General features: G+C 35.8%; 2 protein-coding genes across 4 annotated transcripts; both read left to right on the top strand.

Annotated features, from left to right (window-relative positions):
- Positions 1–7,506: 7,506 nt before the first annotated feature.
- Positions 7,507–8,522, top strand: LOC147944542 (uncharacterized). The gene is made up of 2 exons (XM_087512631.1): positions 7,507–7,794; positions 8,094–8,522. The coding sequence occupies exons 1-2, from the start codon at positions 7,507–7,509 to the stop codon at positions 8,520–8,522; spliced, it is 717 nt and encodes a 238-aa protein (XP_087368757.1).
- Positions 8,523–9,191: 669 nt separating this feature from the next.
- On the top strand, positions 9,192–17,048 carry LOC147944541 (uncharacterized). Of its 3 annotated transcripts, none has more exons than XM_087450958.1 (16): positions 9,192–9,361; positions 9,582–9,743; positions 9,860–9,961; positions 12,474–12,804; positions 13,284–13,831; positions 13,929–14,273; positions 14,360–14,413; positions 14,584–14,754; positions 14,826–14,966; positions 15,048–15,101; positions 15,180–15,236; positions 15,331–15,527; positions 15,636–15,717; positions 16,002–16,442; positions 16,528–16,666; positions 16,777–17,048. In XM_087450958.1, the coding sequence occupies exons 3-16, from the start codon at positions 9,914–9,916 to the stop codon at positions 16,791–16,793; spliced, it is 2,625 nt and encodes an 874-aa protein (XP_087307084.1). In that variant the 5' UTR covers positions 9,192–9,361; positions 9,582–9,743; positions 9,860–9,913; the 3' UTR covers positions 16,794–17,048. The 3 variants fall into 3 exon arrangements, with proteins under 3 accessions (XP_087307084.1, XP_087307082.1, XP_087307083.1); XM_087450957.1 differs by having other exon boundaries at positions 9,284–9,480; XM_087450956.1 differs by having other exon boundaries at positions 9,267–9,743.

Below are 17,048 nucleotides of genomic sequence, written 5' to 3'. Positions count from 1 at the left end.
AATCCTGAAGCTACTAAAGAACCCACTGCTCCCAAGAATAAACCTGTGAGATTCATTCCTCCACCATATAAGCCACCTCTACCATTTCCAGTGAGGTTTAAGAAGCAGCTTACTGAGAAGTATAAAGCTCTGTTCGAAAACCAAGTCAAGGAGATTGAACTTAGGATGCCTTTGCTTGATGCATTTGCACTTGTGCCTTAATATCAAAAGTTTTTAACTGATTTGGTAACAGAAAGGACCAAAGAGAAGGAGGAGATAGCTAAAGGAGTTTAAGCTAAGGTTCTGGAAGATGAGAGGGTAGTGCATGACATAGGTGGGGTTATTCATGAATGCAAAGCTATTATTCAGAAGATGATTATCCCAAAGAAGCTAGAGGACCCTGGTTCTTTCACCTTGGCTTGTTCTCTAGGTCCATTGACCTTCAAAAAGTGCCTATGTGACCTTGGTGCTTCAGTAAGCCTCATGCCACTCTCTGTAGCTCAGAGGCTAGGATTCAACGAATACAAGTCATGCAACCTCCGCTTAATATTGGCTGATAGGACTACTATATTGCCTCATGGTCAACTAGAGAACTTGCCCCTCAAAATTGGACAAGCTGAGATTTCTACTGATTTCGTGGTGATGGGAATGGGTGAAGAGCCTAAAGATCCACTAATTCTGGGAAGACCTTTCTTAGCTACAGCTGGAGCAGTCATTGGTGTCAAGAAGGGGATGATAGATCTCAATCTGGGTAAGAACTTCTAGATGAAGTTTGATATCAAGGATTCTAGGAAGAAACCAACTATTGATGGACAGACCTTCATGATTGAAGAGAAAGATCAGAAATCTGGGTTTGACATCTTTGAGGATGTGAATGAGGCAGAAACAGAGGTTTTGGTAACCAAAGAGAAAACTCAAAGTGTCACTCGACCATTCTCCAACTCGAGTGCAGTCGTTACCCTCCCTAAGCGTCAAGACCTGCTTCCCAAACCTCACCAACCGCAAGAGTCAAGTCCTCCCGCGCTTGACAGTTTATATGAACTCCTAAATACTCTTATTCTAAGGGATTCAGTGAAAGAGTTAACAACTATGGTGAAGGAGATGAGTGGGCAAATCAAGAAGCTCCAAGGTACAATGAGAAGTTCTCCTCCAAGGAAATTAAGGAAGAGGTTTGGGATAATGAAGAAGAGGTGTTGCAGACTTCAACCACCACCGTGCGTTCTCAACCATCATCGACTCGAGCAAGGTTCAACCGACAGCGTGGAATCAGACTCGACCCATCCTGAGAGGTTCATCACTCTGCACTCGTTCGAGCCACGCCTCCGCTGTCACACTCGAGCCAATCTCACTCCGCACACGCTCCAACTACCATGCTCGAGCCACTCAAGCCAACAGCCAATTGAGCCCCTCTCTCGAGCCACACACAAAGTCTCCATCGAGCCAACTCGTCAGAGAACACTCTCTCCGGTTCCCTCCCCAGCACGTTAATCTTTATATGTGTCACGGGAGCGTCAGCCTTCACCCGCTCCTTCACGCCACTCGTCACATGAGTCCAGGGAGAGAAGGAGACTCGGTTCGCGAGGTTCCAGAGCCTCCTCTAGTCGGCGATCAGCACGTCGTTCTGCAGCTCAAGATGAGCACGAGGTTCAGATTGAGGTTGAGCAGCGAGTTGAACATCAGGGTGATTATCATCCTACAGAGGTTGTTGTATTGGTATCGGACCATGGCGAGTCTAAAGTCGATGACATGCAGTGTGACGAGCAGCCGAACATGTACCAGAACATGCAAGCGGTAGAGCAGCAAGTCGACCAACCAGCTGAGGTCACCCCCGCGGATCCCGAACAAGACGAAGGACAGAGTTAGTTTCACGCTCCTCCTTAGGCGAGCACAGACTCCTTCTTCTACTACTGAGATACTCCGACCTTTCCTTTGTACATACCATTTCATTCCTTCATTGTTTCTGTTGTTTTTCTTAAATCCTCCTGCAAATTTTTCTTACACAGGAGACTGTGTAATTTAAGTTTGGGGAGGGTTTGAGATGATGTATCTGATGTTGTGTTCTGTGATTCTTATTTTAATTTTTTTTTGCATCATATCATATTTGAGTTTGCATCCACCTATTGCATAAAAAAAAAAAAAAACTCGAAAATTTTCACAAAAACAGAGTGTTCATGTAGTTTGCACTTGCATATTAGGATTGAGTGTAGGGTTATTCATATAGGGTTGTTGCATTTAGCATAGGGGTTGATGATGATTGTAACCTTGTTAGCATGCTGGATTCAATAGGATAGGATCAAGGCCCTTGTTATTAGTTCTTTGATGCTTGTTGATTGAACTTGAAAATGTAAGATTGAAGCATGTTTTGAATTGATATCATTCCCTATCTACCTGAACCTAATCCTGACTTGCAATTATCATGTGATGCATTGAAGTTGAACTCATGTATACCATACAAATACTTGGATTGTCTTTCACATTTTTACCACCCTTGTCAATCCAAGTAGCTGATTCCCATCTTTGGAACAGTTCTCCGCACCCTTAACCAACCGTTCTTTCAAGCCAATTGTATTCTTGAGTGTCAGGCCTTTTCCGAGTTGAGCTTGTTAAAAAGTGTTAGGTTCTAACCGACAAGAGTAGGATCCTGTGTAGTTCTAGTTTGCGTTATCCGGACTAGTAGGACTAGGTGAGAACTCGATTTTGGGTATTGGGTATGGATTTGTGCAGAAACATAAAGGGGTAGAAAGTCTTTAGGAGGGGGATGCGTTTTCACAGTTTAAAGTCTAGTAAAGGATTTGGGTTGAGCAAAGTAAAAAGAGTTATTGGATCTGGGCATAAAATAAAAAGATTAGACAAAGAATAAAAGAAAAAAAATGCTTAAGATGTCTAGAGTCCTTAGAAGAAAATAAAACGAACCATAGTGATAATAAAGAGTTCCCAATCCGCTAGAGTGATAAGAAATGAACTCCTCCTAAGACCAAATCTAAAGAATGAAAGAATGGGTTTGAGATGAAGTTTCTGATGAAGGGTAGAGATAGGACCAACTTCGGTTTGGAGTGTTCTTTGGGTAGACAGGGCGCTGCTCTTGTATGTATCAGTTGGCTTCAACCTTTAGCCTTCTTTTAAGCTCAACTCCTTTTCGTGAGAGAACCTTGTTCTGTATTGATAAAACCACTTGATGAGGAGACCATCTATGTCTCTAACCTTTTACCCTAGCCAAATGAGTTCAATGACATTGTTTAGCTTGATTCACGGTTCTCTGTTAATGAATGTTAAAGGGGATGATTGATAGGATTGCATGTGTAGATTTGAAATAAAGTTCCTCCACCATGCATCATAGAACTAAAAACAAGGACCTTGATTCTAACTACTCTATTCAGCATGTTTTAGGTTCTGAGACCCCATCTTCACACCTCTCTTCCATACTTTGTTCTTTATAGTTTGCTTGAGGGCAAGCAAAGAATAAGTTTGGGGGAGTTGATATGTCTATATTTTGCATCTCCTTAGCCTGTATTTGTCATGCATTTAGCTAGGACAACTAGTCGTTTTGCATCATTTTAGAACCTCTTTTATACATTTTGCATTTTTAGGAAGTTTTTGCATCATTTTTACATACATTGTGCATTTCGGAGTATTTCAAGTGTCTAGGAGACGTCGGAAACGCAGACAATCGAGCCACGCAATCGAGCCACTCTCAGCTGCACCAATCAAGCCACTCTCAGCTGCATCAATTGAGCCACTCTCAGCTGCACCAATCGAGCCATTCTCAGCGGCACCAATCGAGCCACTCTCAGCTGCACCAATCGAGCCACTCTCAGCTGCACCAATCGAGCCACTCTCAACCTCCGCAATCGAGCAACTCTCAACCTCCGCAATCGAGCCACTCTCAACCTCCGCAATCGAGCCATCACTCGAGCCACCGGTCGGGGGATTCAGCTTTTGCCGTCTTCATCAAAGTTATAGAGAATTGAGTCATCTTTCAAATGTCGTTTCTTTCAAGTCAATCTGAGGTGTGGTTCAAAGGTTATCACCGTTTTAGTGGATACATATACACCCAGCTCGAGTCGCATCACCTCCACTCGACCCAGCTCAAGTCGTATCAACTCCACTCGACCCACCTCAAGTATTATGAACTCGACTCGATCTGTTTCACTCGACCGCACTCCAGGGAGAGACGACACTCCGACTCAATCCACGTTCTGTCTTACACGCTTCAGGAGATTCCCAAACCGACGCTTCAACTTGTCGTTTTAAGTTTTAGGGATTAACATGTTTTTACTATATACTATATTAGGACCCGCGGTACACCGCAGGCAAAATTATTTATAATTAAAATATTAAAATTATAAATTTTATTTGTTCGTTAAATATGTTATAATTATATAATAATTGTTAAATAAACCATATAATACCGCTATATAATTTTTATAATATTTATTTAAATTTAATTAGATATGTATATTTTCTGATACTGACAGTATTAACAAAATAATGAAATGATGTTTTACCCGTGTAACACCGAATTACTGATATTTTTTAATTTATATAAATATCAATAAAACATGTCCCGCTATATAACTCCGTCATGAGATATTTTAACTCACACTATATCATCTTAAATTTTAATATTTATTATGTATCTATGGTATAATATTTATCATATTTAACTTTTTAAAAGTTTTAAATATTTTTCATATTTAACCTTTTAAAAATCTTTAAAATAAAGAACCGGAATAAACCAAATAAAAGTTTTTAAAGTTTGAATGCCTGATAAATCAAGCGTCTACTCATTTGTATTCAGAATCATTTTGGCAATTGAGAGTATCATTAATGTCTCGTAGTTATTGCAATGTAATTTTTCAGAAATTTTGTCTACAAATTCATTTTCCGGAAATTTTGTCTAGATTATTAGCAAAAGAGTACATTTTCGCGGGTTCTATGAAATTTTGGACATCGTTTTATCTACAACCTAAATAAATGGAGGCCCCTAAAATTATGAATTTATCAAGAGGCCCATAAAATACTAAGAGATCCATATAAAATTGCTAGAGGTCAACAGAATTAATTGCATTAGTAGCATTAATTGCTAAAACTTTCGTTATTAATATTTTTGAGCAAAAACTGCTGCAAAAATACTAGTATAGATACATTTTTGTTAAGTCTTGGTTGGAACATCTTAGTTTTATCTCGTTTTCTTTTGTAAGGTTTACCTAGCCACCACAAACGTACTCTGATCTTGTAATCCAGATAACCTTGATTTTATTGAGTTTTTGCATTGGATTTCTTCTACAAAGTTGTTCTTCTCATTTCTATCTATCTACTATGCCTTGTTCAATATTTTATGGATTTGTATCTTTGGTGATGATTTCCGGATCTGAGTAGTGTGTTAGTTCTTGAGGATGAGATAGATTAGGTGGAGGGTCTTAGGATGTAGAGTGTTTAAGCTTTGATTGCATGATTCCCTTCTGGACTTGAGTAAGAAATACTAGTTTCTCTCTGATCAATTAGGACTAGGTTTGAGACATTTCCACACCCAAAAGGTGTTTGGTGAAATGTCTGACCAACTAGTGCCAGAGACTTACGTTCCTAGCCTAAGAGATTAGTTGTCTAGGATGTTTGTTGATATGAATGAACTTGTTTGTAATGCCTGCTCGACCATGTTCCTCTAGCGAGAGCTAGGTATGGAAGTGGTTGAGTCTGAGTAGCTTTTGCCAAGAGATTGGATTAGCTAGGTTGTGATGTTCATTGTTTAGGGATAGTTTGCTTATGGTATGTTAAACACTCTATAGACTAGGATACTCCACCGACATCAATTACTCCCATCCTTTGGACTTTTATCTTTTTGATTGATATTACATTCCTGAGACTGTTTCATTTGTTCATTGCTTAGAATCGTTTTCGGTTTCGCTTATTCTTGCTTGCTTCTTGTCATACATTTTCGTTTCTGTTTCTGTGACTCATTTCCGTTTTGTATTTTGACCATTCTAGGATTGTTAGAAAAAAAACTCTTTTTGAATTGGCTTAACTTGTGACTTCTTGATTGCATCTTGAGTGATAGTAAAGATTCCCAATTGGATTGACACCTTAAGTATTACAACTGCAGAAGGTTAATTGAGACCTACTAGGAGACACAAAAATCCTAGTATCAAAGTGATATATGGTATTTTAAGTGTTTTTCGTCTTTCATTTAGTACTCTATTTTAGTCATTTTGTCGTATCTTTTGTGTCTTGAATTTTTTTTCCAGGTATTAGGATGTTACACTGGAGTTTGAAAGATTGATCACCTTATTTTAGATTCATAGAATTGATCATTTTATTTTAAATCCTAAGTTTTTATAAGCATTATTTTACTGTAGCTTTATTGTGCTTGTGCTTGTGATCCTTGTGAACTTGATCTTTATATTTGCCCTTGCGATCGATTTAAGTAAGACATGTTAGTAGACTTAATATCAAGTCCGGTTTTGCTTGATATCTAAAATATCTTTGTCAATGAAAGTTGATGTTTTAAATGGCCTTTAACAATGTTCATGGTTTAAATGACATAAACTTGAAAGTTCATAGTTTAAATGGCCTACATATGAAAGTTCATAGTTTAAATGACCTACATTTGAAAGTTCATAATTTAAATGATATTTTTCGAATTAAAAGTTTCATCAAACGGCGTCGTTTTGTCACTAATGGATAGTGGTTAACGGGAGAGTAACGTCTGTTTGTTACTCGGTTATCGAAGTTAATGTTATATCTTTTTTGCTTGGTCAACAAAACTTAATTTTTAAAAGAGCTAAAGAAAGTTGATGTTTTAAATGAGTCTACAGCAAAATTCATATTTTAAATAGCCAAAATTTGAAAGTTCATAGTTTAAATGATATTTTCTCCAATTAAAAATGTTTAATACGATGAGCTGAAATATAGTCTTCTATCAATATTCGTTGAAATGTTCCGATTTAAATTAAACCGTCAAGACCTAAGGAGCAGAGGGATAAACCCAACAGCAAAGTGTCCCTTCTGCGGTCAAGAGGAAACGAGTGTTCACCTATTCTTCCACTGTCATTTTGCTTAACAGGTATGGTGCAAAGCCCCTTTACTGCCTTCACTTGAACCCACCCGGATCTCCAGCCTCTGAATGGGAATCGAGCTAGTTGGAAAACTGAAATGCCTGCCTCCAGTAGGGATCACTGATGGATCCCCTGGCGCCTGGATCCTATAGATAATTTGGAAGACACGCAACAAGTTAATTTTTGAACAGAAATCGATCTCAAGCATGGAAGCGGTTTCCCAAGCCATTGCGTATGCCAGAGAATGGTGGATCGCGCACGAACTACAAATCAAGCACCCATCCAACCAAGATAGACAAGTCACGAGAGTGTTGAATGCTGGACTTACCCATTGCTTCAGTGATGCTGCTTGGAACGAAAAATCGAAAATGGCGGGACTTGGATGGCTGTTCATGGACCCAATTACGAAGATTTAGATCAAGGGATCTGACACAGCTACGCATGTTCTCTCCCCCTTATTGCGGAAGCACTCGCGATGAATAGGGCTTTACAACACTCCTCAGATCTGGGTTACCAGAAACTTTCTCTTGCTTCAGATTCGCATACGCTAATCAAAGCAACAAACATGGAGCTCCAGCACAAGGAAATCCACAGGATTCTACACGACATCATAGAAAGGACCATGAATTTTGAAGAGATTAGCATCAGTTTCATCCCTCGTGAGATGAATAGAAGAGCAGATGAGATCGCAAAAAATGCTTTAACTTCTTTGTCTTTAATTTCACAGTTATGTGGTACAACCACCGAACAAAATTTAAGTCTTGTAACCTCTCAACCGAGGCATACCAACCCGGTTTAATTATCTTTATGGAAAGATTTGGATTGACAAAAAAAAATTAAATCGTCTAGAAAGAGGGAAAACAAATCAGTAAGATGGATTCCTTTCTCTGTCACACGATTATTTTTTCTTTTTTAGTCTCCAGTACTACAAATCTTTGTTTTATCAATGAAATTTTAAATTTAATAAAAATAAATAAATAATAATTCATCAACACTTCCTAGTTCCCCTAGTCGAGTGACAGGGTGCGTGGGGTCTCTGCCGGTTGTTTTCTCCGGTCACAGATGTTTTGTCGATGGATCCTGGAAAGCGGGAGATGCCTATGCGGGTCCGGTTGGGTGTGCTCAGCCGCTACGGATGGCTCGACGATGAAGGGAGCCGCTAATTTCCGCCAGAGTCTCTCTCCATTGCATGCAGAAGTAGAAGTTTTTGTTTGGGCTATGCGGTGCATGATTGGCCATGATTATCGCGAAGTGGCGTTTTATACAGATTGCTCAGACTTGGTGAAGATGGTGTCTTCCCCTCAAGACTGGCCGGCCTTCAAGACTTACCTCGATGATATCAAGATAGATAGGGAGGAGTTCTCTTCTTTTTCTTTATCTTTAATTTTCAGAAATGCTAATGTACATGCGGATTCTTTGGCACGCTATGCGTGTGCATCACTGCATCATGTTTTGTTTGTAAACGACTTTCTTCCGTATTGGCTCATATGAGTTAATTTTATTGTTGTAAAGAAAAAATAAATAAATAATAATTGCTGAGAAGAAAATCTAGTGGCATGTTAGAAAAATAAATTAAAAAAAAAAGTACCGTGACGGAATGCATGAGAACATGGCTGCATAAGTCAAGGGAGACTAGGTCAACAAAATTGATATTTTGACTTCACAATATATTCAGAATCAAGGTATATATCCGATCTAATTATTAAAAGCACTATTTTAAAAAACGTTATGATCAAAAGTTAGATGTTTAATTTTGTTATGTAGACTAATTAGATACAACTAAGACCACTATATTATATATAAAACATAATTAGGATATAAAATAGGGGAAAAAGGTTAAAAATACCTTATTTATTTTTTATCAGGAAGTTTAATACTTCATATTATTATATTGAAATAAAAATATTTCATTTAATTATTGTTAGATAAAAAATACTTAATCTTTGTATTATTGTTAGATTCATACCTTTGACTTAACATCCGTTAACGGATGTGACGGAATCATTCGACGGTGTTAAAAGTTTTAATTAAAGTTTTTCTAAGTATCCTTTATCCTATAAAGCACAAGTCAGTATACCAATAAACTTGACATGTCAGCAAAACTAAATTAAATTTTTTGAAAATATATAAAAGAAAAGCGATCATGGGAAAAAAACGATTACATATACAAAAAACCGAAATATCTGTAAAAAAAAAAAAAAAGGGAAACACAAAAACTGAAATACAGTTACTCACAATTTTTTCGAACTTTTATATAGCAACAGCATAAATAATTATTACCCTTCTCCTCGACGCCTTCCCCAACCCACCCCACGATCTCCATAACTACAGTTGCGAATTAGTTTGCAAAAAACATGAAACTGTTTCGTTTTTGCAATTGATGATCACCTTATTTATACGGATTCATCTTCTTTGCTAATTAGTTTTTAAAATTCTTCACCTCTGATCGGTTACTTTCTCGGCGACCAACTTTACTCTATGTACCATATATTCTACCGTTTTTTAATCCTCTTTTTCCCTTTTCAAATCAGAATTCCTCATCAATTACAGGTGAGAAGAGATAGAAAACAGAGTGATTCTAAAAACACGATGGTGAAACACGAGAACATAACAGAGTGGATTGCGGACCGCCATGATGAAACACGAGCACAAGGATGATTCTGGTTTTTGAAATCAATCCCTTCACGCCACATATATAATTAATCTTTTAAGGTATCAAATTTGTAATATTTCAAGATTTATATATCTTTTCGTTTTGCTTATACTGTTCTGGGTCTTTATTTCAATATCATTTCGATTTATAAGTTGTGAATTTTCTAATTTTGTAGTATTGATAATACATGGTTTGGTGGGAAACATTTTTCGGTTGAAAGAACACTTCAATGGAGCAAATCGTGATTACTAAATTGTCAAATCGTGACCAACTCAAGGTAACTGTCATTTAATTTCCTTTGGTTCACTGATCGATGATCACATGTTTGATCAAGTGGTCTATATATTGATTGTTTAAGTTTTTGAAATCCAGCCATACAAGAACATGTTATACATTTTGCCTTGAATACTATTCCCACGACTTATAAACAAAATCACATTTATAAGTTCCTTTAAGAAGCATATAAACTTATTTTTTTCCTTTGTTTTATACATCTCTTTTGTAGATTACTCGATCTATAATTTTCAAATCTCTTTCTTCTCTGTTGCAAACAGAGATACCTCTCTTTCTCTTTTGTATATCTCTGCTTTTATGGACATGAGCTACGTGTAGATTGCTATAATGTACAGTGGACATCTCTGGTTTACGAGAAATCTGAATTATCTATGTATTAACATAAATATCAATTAATGTTACGGTTGAAAAGTAACTTATGAAAAACTAAACAATTACTTCATTTTCTCCGTTGGTTTTGCTTCAATTGAAGTATTCGATTCCATTTTTGTTATTTGAAGTAATAGCATTCGTGAGTTCATCCGATTAGATAAAATGAAACTAACCCATTATGCACTACATTTTGATTTTCGTTTTATTCATATAACATTTGATAAAAATCTATAAATTTTATTAAAGTTTTGTCCCGTACGGAGTACGGGCTTAATACTAGTATATTGTATATTTAGTTATAGTATGAGTAATGTTAGCATGGTCTGATGGTAATGGTTGGGTTTAACCTCACATCATGTGCGGGTTTGATCCACATCAAAAGCAAATCTTTTCTTTTTTTTTGGGTTTAACCACTCGTGTCTCGCCGGTGATGATGAATCAGAAGAAAATGTATGAGCAACAACATCTTCGTTCATCGAATCTTTTTGTCCACCTCAAACCGCTCCGCACTGGACTGTCCTTTAAACTACGCTAGAAGCTACCTCGCCGATCTCCTCCCTCCCTACGTCCGCCGCATCGAATACCGATCTCCTCCCTCCTCCGATCCGCCGCGTCGTATACTTGGACTTCGATCTGATCCTCGTCGACGACATCGCTAAACTCGCCGCCACAGATCTCGCCACAGACCACGCTTACATAACTCATATAGTAACTAAATATATAATATATATCTAGTAAGACTTTAATTAAAACTTTTAACACCGTCAAATGATTCCATCACACCCGTTAACGGACGTTGAGTCAGAGGTATGAATCCACCAATAATATAAAGACTAGATTTGGACCCGTACTACAGCACGGATTGAAATACATTTTATTATTTTTAAAATATTATATATGTAATTATATATAATATTATTTGAATGCAACTCATGCAAATAATTTTTATTATAAATATTATTCATGAAATGTAAATGTATTATGTAAGTCTTATATTGTTAATTTTAACCCGTGTTAGAGTATATAAAATTATTAATCCTTGCTAGAGTATGTCCAGTTCCGTGCTAGAGTATATAAAAATTTAACTCGTGCTTGAGTTTGTAAGTCTTAAAATTATAATATAAAAACAAAATTCAATATGTGCTCTAGCATGGTCCTAATTTTTATTGAACGTTATGGTTTATCAATAAAATCTGTGAAAAGTAAATTTATAATATTGTGTTTAAAGATCTTTGGAAACAACTTGATATATGACTAAAATCTTCTAAAAATACAGTTTGAAAGATCCATGATTTTATTTATTACCATTAATATATCAATTATCAATTTGGAATATCTCCAAGGGGGAAAAGCAAAAATGCCCCTTTTTCCCTTCCACTTTTTAAAAATGCCCTTGGGAAGGGTCCATTTTTAAAGGTACCCCTTTTTTGCGTGAAAAAGACTTTTTTACCCTTAATGAAGAAAACCTAATTTTCTCTCCACTCGCCGTGCTTCTCTCCTTCCTCAACCGACGATTCTCTCTCCTTCGTTCATCGGCGATTCTGCGCGGCGATTCACGATTCTTCTTCGCGGCTAATCTCGATCCTTCTTCGCGGCGATTCTGCGCTTTCGTCTCTCGTATACGTAATTCCCGACATTGATTCTGGTTCTATCGCAGGCAGGTTCATTCTTTCTTTTTTTCTTTCTGGGTTTATCAATTTGGACTATCGCTTTTTTAAATTTAGGGCTTTTAGATTTCTTTGATATCGATTTGGAATATGTAAACTCTTTTAAATTTGGATTTATGTTCTTTTAAAACAGTTTTTAAAAGCCTCTTCAGTTTCTTTGATATCGATCCAGATTCAGATCTGATGCATTCAGATCGATAATTGTGTTTGATATGGATTTGAAATTAGTAAAGTCTTGTAAATTTGGATTTTTGTTATCTCTTGTAAAACACTTTTTGAAAGTCCCTGTTAAACCATTTGATATCAATTTTTAGATCGGTCGTAGTTGAATTATGTCGATAAAGTGTGTTGATAAGATGACTTCAGATCGATAACGTGTGATATTGATTTTTAAAAACCCTTTTAAAACTCTTGTAAATCCGTTGAAAAGTCTAATTAAGTGTGTTTCTTTAACAGATGGCATCAACTGATTTTGAACCCCTTGCACTACCAGAACCAACATATGGTATGGGTTTAGAACCAATTGTTGGAGCAAACATATGTCAACATTCGGACTTAAGCCTAGTTGCCAAAGTTAAACATACATTAGGAAAAGCATCTTTCACGAAGCTTCAATCTTCCTTCCTTGGGCACATCATCAATCTTTCTGCCAGAGACATTGGATTTTCTGGGAAAATATTCCACTACTTGATGCTGAGAAGGCTGAAGACAAGAGGGAGAAACTTATGGTTTACAGTCGACATGCAACCTCTTCGGTTTTCCATGAGAGAGTTCTTCCTTACAACAGGTAATTATAAAGTGTTTGCAATGGTTTTAAAACCCTTTTAAAATCCTTTTAAAAACCTTTTAAAACTCTTTTAAACTCTTTTAAAACCCTTTTAAAACTCTATTGTAAAGGGTTTTTCCCGTTTTAAATGTTTTAAAACCCTTTTAAAACCCTCTTAAAACTCTTTTGAAACTCTTTTAAAACTCTTAAATGGTTTTAAAAGGGTTTTAAAAGGGTTTTAAAAGGTTTTTAAAAGGGTTTTAAAAGGGTTTTAAAATGGTTTTAAAAGGGTTTTAAAAGGGTTTTTAACCTTTTTAAAACCTTTTAAAACTATTGTAAAAGGGTTTTTCCTGTTTTAGAAGTTTTTAAACCCTTTTAAAACTCTTTTAAAACCTTTTAAGAGTTTTAAAAGAGTTTTAAAAGGGATTTAAAAGGGTTTTAGAACAGTTTATATTAGGCAAAGTTTGAACAAACTAACATCATTGTTTTATTAAACATAGGGATTCAATGCGAACCTATTCATAGAGAACCAAGGAATAACGGAAAAGATCCAATTAGTGAACCATATTCTTGGGCGGTGAGAGGAGATTACACTTTAACTCAACTTCAATATCGACTATTTAATGAACCAGAAGAGGGTGAAGAACCTTTGGATGACAAGGAAAAGGAATGCCTCGCTGCAGTGGTATTAACAGAAGGTATTTTGATGACACCAAATTCAACAGAGAAGATACCTCTGTCTAGGCTGAAGCATGCATCAGATTTCGAGATGTATACAGCCCAACCATGGGGCAAGGAAGCGTATAACATTCTTGCCACATGCATTCAGAAATTCGATAAAAATACTTGGTTCAAAGGTCAGTATAGTGTCAAGGGATTTCCCATGGCATTATATATATGGGCCTTGAGTGCTGTTCCAATTTTTGGTGATAAATTTGCGATAAGATGTAATTTTTCAAGAACATTCTATCCACTGATTCTCAATTGGCAATCAAGTCGTTATGCAAGGTTTGATGATGTTGTTGAAGCTATTAAGACAGCAACTTGTGTAAGTTTTGAATTCTATTAAAAGTGTAGTTTTGATTATTCATTGGTTATCTATATTTGATGAGTTTTGTTTTGATGGATTTTGATTATTTTTGTAGGTTGAAGTCAAAACAATAATTGGAGATCCAGAAGAATATAAGCATTTGGTTGATAAAGATGACAATGATTTTGAAGAAGTTATTGGCCTGGTTATGAAAGGCTATAGGTTGAAGAAAGAAGAATGGTCTACAAGATTAGTTGATATTTACTGTGCTTTGGGAGAGTTGGGTGACAAAATGGGGGAAAAATTGCCAGACTTTGAGAAACAAGAGAAAATGGAGAAAAATTTGTCAGATTCAGAAAAACTTGACATAATCCTCTTTATGTTAGATGACTTCAACAAAAGACTAGAAGCCATTGAAGAAGCTGTCAAAACCACATCAGGGAAAGATAAGGATAAAGGAGTAAGATTACAAAATCGCACCTTTTCGCATATATTCGACACTAAACTCTTTAAACTGAGGTCCTTTTTTTTCTTTTCCCTTTGCAGTCTCACGAAGATGAAGATGGACAGAATAGAAATGAAGAGGTTATAAATGAAGAGGTCAGTATCTATTTTAAAAGTTTTTCTGTTTAAAAAGTGTTTTTAACGGATTTACAGCATAACACTGATTAAAGGGCAACCATAGTGACTTAAACCTTTTAAAACCCTTTTGAAACAGAATGTAAAACCTTAAAAATGATGTTGTTATATGTTCTTTTTTTTTGTTGCAGGCTGGCAAACAAAATGTTGATGGAGATATTGCTAGAGAAAATTTCGTAGAAAGCCAGTATGCAGATTCTGTCCGTCCATCAAACACACAAGATGGGAGCTACGCTGCAGATGATGAAAACACTCAAAAAACTGGTGGTGATGATGGTAATTACTTTGAAGAAACACCAAAGGTACATATATCTAGTATTTTTATAAGTTCTCAAATATCCTTTTAAAAGCACAATTGTTATCATCTTTGAAGGATAAATCTCCTTCTCCACGCCCTTCTACACCAAAATTTGATCTTCTTTCTGAAGAAGATGAGGATAGTGGAAAAGATAAAAGCATTGATAAAGAGAAGGGAGCAAGCAGTAAGAAGAGAGTTTTGAGAGAGAGAAAACAGGTAAATCATTATTTTTTTATATAGTTGTTATGAGTATTTTAAAAGATTTCATCAAGTAAACCAAGAAATGATGAACTGCAGAGAAAGTGTAAGCAAAGCAATGATGGTGATGATGATGTTATGAACAGAAAAGAGGTTAGTAACTAGTTGTATAATGTTTTACATTTTATTAAATGTTTTACAAAAAATTGTGATTTTCTTGAGGCACTACAGAGGAAGAAGCGTAAACCAAGTGACAACCCAGATGCTGATATTCAAGCTAGAGAAGGGGTATGTATCTAACTTAATTATTTATTTCTATGAGATATTTAAAATGTTTTCCAGTGTATCGATATAAAGTGTGAAATTTTTTTGTTTTGTAAAGCCACAGAAAAAGAAGATTAAATCTGATGATGTTGGTGGTGTGCAAAGAAAAAGTGAACGAAATACAATTCCTTCTATTCACACTCAGCCGCCTTACTCGGCCGAAAAGAAGAAGGACCCAATACTTTATCCTTTTTCCAAAGTTGATAAGACCCGGTTAGATGTATTTAGTGACTGGAAGAATTCAAGGAAAGCAAAGTAAGTTTTAGTTTCTAGCAACAAAAGTAAAAGTTCAATTAGTCTTTTAACAGATGTATTCATGGTTTTGAAAGTATTCTTGATTATTCTGTTTATTTTTGGATGTAGGCAACTAACAATTCTGGGTAAAAAAGTTGATGCCAAGTGGTTCACAACACTAGAGACGCCAGGGAAGTCGTTAACAACAATGGTATGATAACAAAGCTTAAGGTTTTACAAATGTGTTGTTAACGTTTCATGGGGTTTTAAAAAGGTTTTAAAAAGGTTTTAAAGAGTTTTAAAAGGGTTTTTAAAAGTGTTTACAAGAGGTTTAAAAGGTTTTAAAAGGAATTAAAATATGTCTTTTAAGCGTTTTCAAAGATTTACAATGTGTTTAAATTGGTTTACAAGATGATGTGTGACCGGGTCTGAACTTATTTATATGAGTTATTTGACAACAAGACTTGTTCTAATCTGTTTTTTGTTGTTGTTTAGCATGTTGATACAGTTGTGAAGTTGTTAAGCAGAAGAGAAGAAAGTCATCCGCACTTCTATAAAAGCAAATCATTGACGTTGGCTGAAACTTCTTTTTTGAGAGAGATTGATGAATATTACTCAATATTCGTTGACAACAAAGATGAATATGAGTTCCCTGAAGAAGGATTCAGTCAACTCTTCAAGGAAGCACCTACAAACCAAATACTGGCGCCAATGTTGGTTAAGGAAAGGCTTTGGATGCCATTGATGATCAATTTGGAGAAGAAGGAGATGATTATCTACGACTTGGGCAAGCATTTCTACACCAACAAAATTAAAGACAAACAGGTGGGTGCATATGCTGTTGCAATGCCTTATATTGCCCAGAAGAAATTTGGGATGAAAAATGATACAAAGAAATCTCCGTTCAGAATCAGTATTATAAATTGCATACCTCAGGTAAATACTGTTGAGCTTGTTTTCTAGTTTTTTGATATGGTCTCTGTAAATACTTTGGACTCTTCACTTTGTTTTTTCTTGATAGGTTGATAAGATTGAAGATAGTGGTGTCTTCATGCTGAAGACAATCGAATGTTTGGCTATGAGCATAACAACACATGGCAATCTTAAAAATGAGTCAATTGGTGATTTACGGAAGAAAATGGCGGTTGATATCTTTGCAGGTCAGTGTAGGTTTTTACATGGTTATTTAAACTGGTTTTAGATGGGTTAACAACTTTTGTATTGCAATGTATTTTAAATGGTTCTAACATCAATTATATTATATTTGCAGAATTACAAAATGACTAGGATAATGGAAGTTTGCATCTTGCTGGTATATGAACGTGATCGCAGGAATGGTGCTTTAGATTATTGCATCAAGAACAATATTATTGCATCAAGAACAATATTATTGCATCAAGAACAATATTATAACTTAACATATTCTAAAAATATGTTAAGTTACTCCTTTTATATATATACTTCGTTTAAGATTAAGTATTTACAATGAAGTTTAAAACGTTGTTTATCATTTCTGAATCCTTTTAAAAACTTTTTAAAACT

The sequence above is a fragment of the Camelina sativa genome, chromosome 5 (genome assembly GCF_030686135.1).
Source record: "Camelina sativa cultivar CO46 ecotype springtype chromosome 5, ASM3068613v1".
Lineage (NCBI taxonomy): Eukaryota > Viridiplantae > Streptophyta > Magnoliopsida > Brassicales > Brassicaceae > Camelina > Camelina sativa.
The sequence above is the reverse complement of the archived record's forward strand: the minus strand, read 5'-3'. Positions and strand labels throughout refer to the sequence as shown.

Bases quoted from the DNA above. Each gene is read 5' to 3' on its own strand.
- LOC147944541 (XM_087450958.1), top strand. From the start codon at position 9,914: ATGGAGCAAATCGTGATTACTAAATTGTCAAATCGTGACCAACTCAAG. The intron at 15,237-15,330 runs GTATGTATCTAA...TGTTTTGTAAAG, and splicing joins ATATTCAAGCTAGAGAAGGG to CCACAGAAAAAGAAGATTAA. The intron at 16,443-16,527 runs GTAAATACTGTT...TTTTCTTGATAG, and splicing joins TTATAAATTGCATACCTCAG to GTTGATAAGATTGAAGATAG.
- LOC147944542 (XM_087512631.1), top strand. From the start codon at position 7,507: ATGAATAGGGCTTTACAACACTCCTCAGATCTGGGTTACCAGAAACTT. The intron at 7,795-8,093 runs GTAACCTCTCAA...CTCCGGTCACAG, and splicing joins CCGAACAAAATTTAAGTCTT to ATGTTTTGTCGATGGATCCT.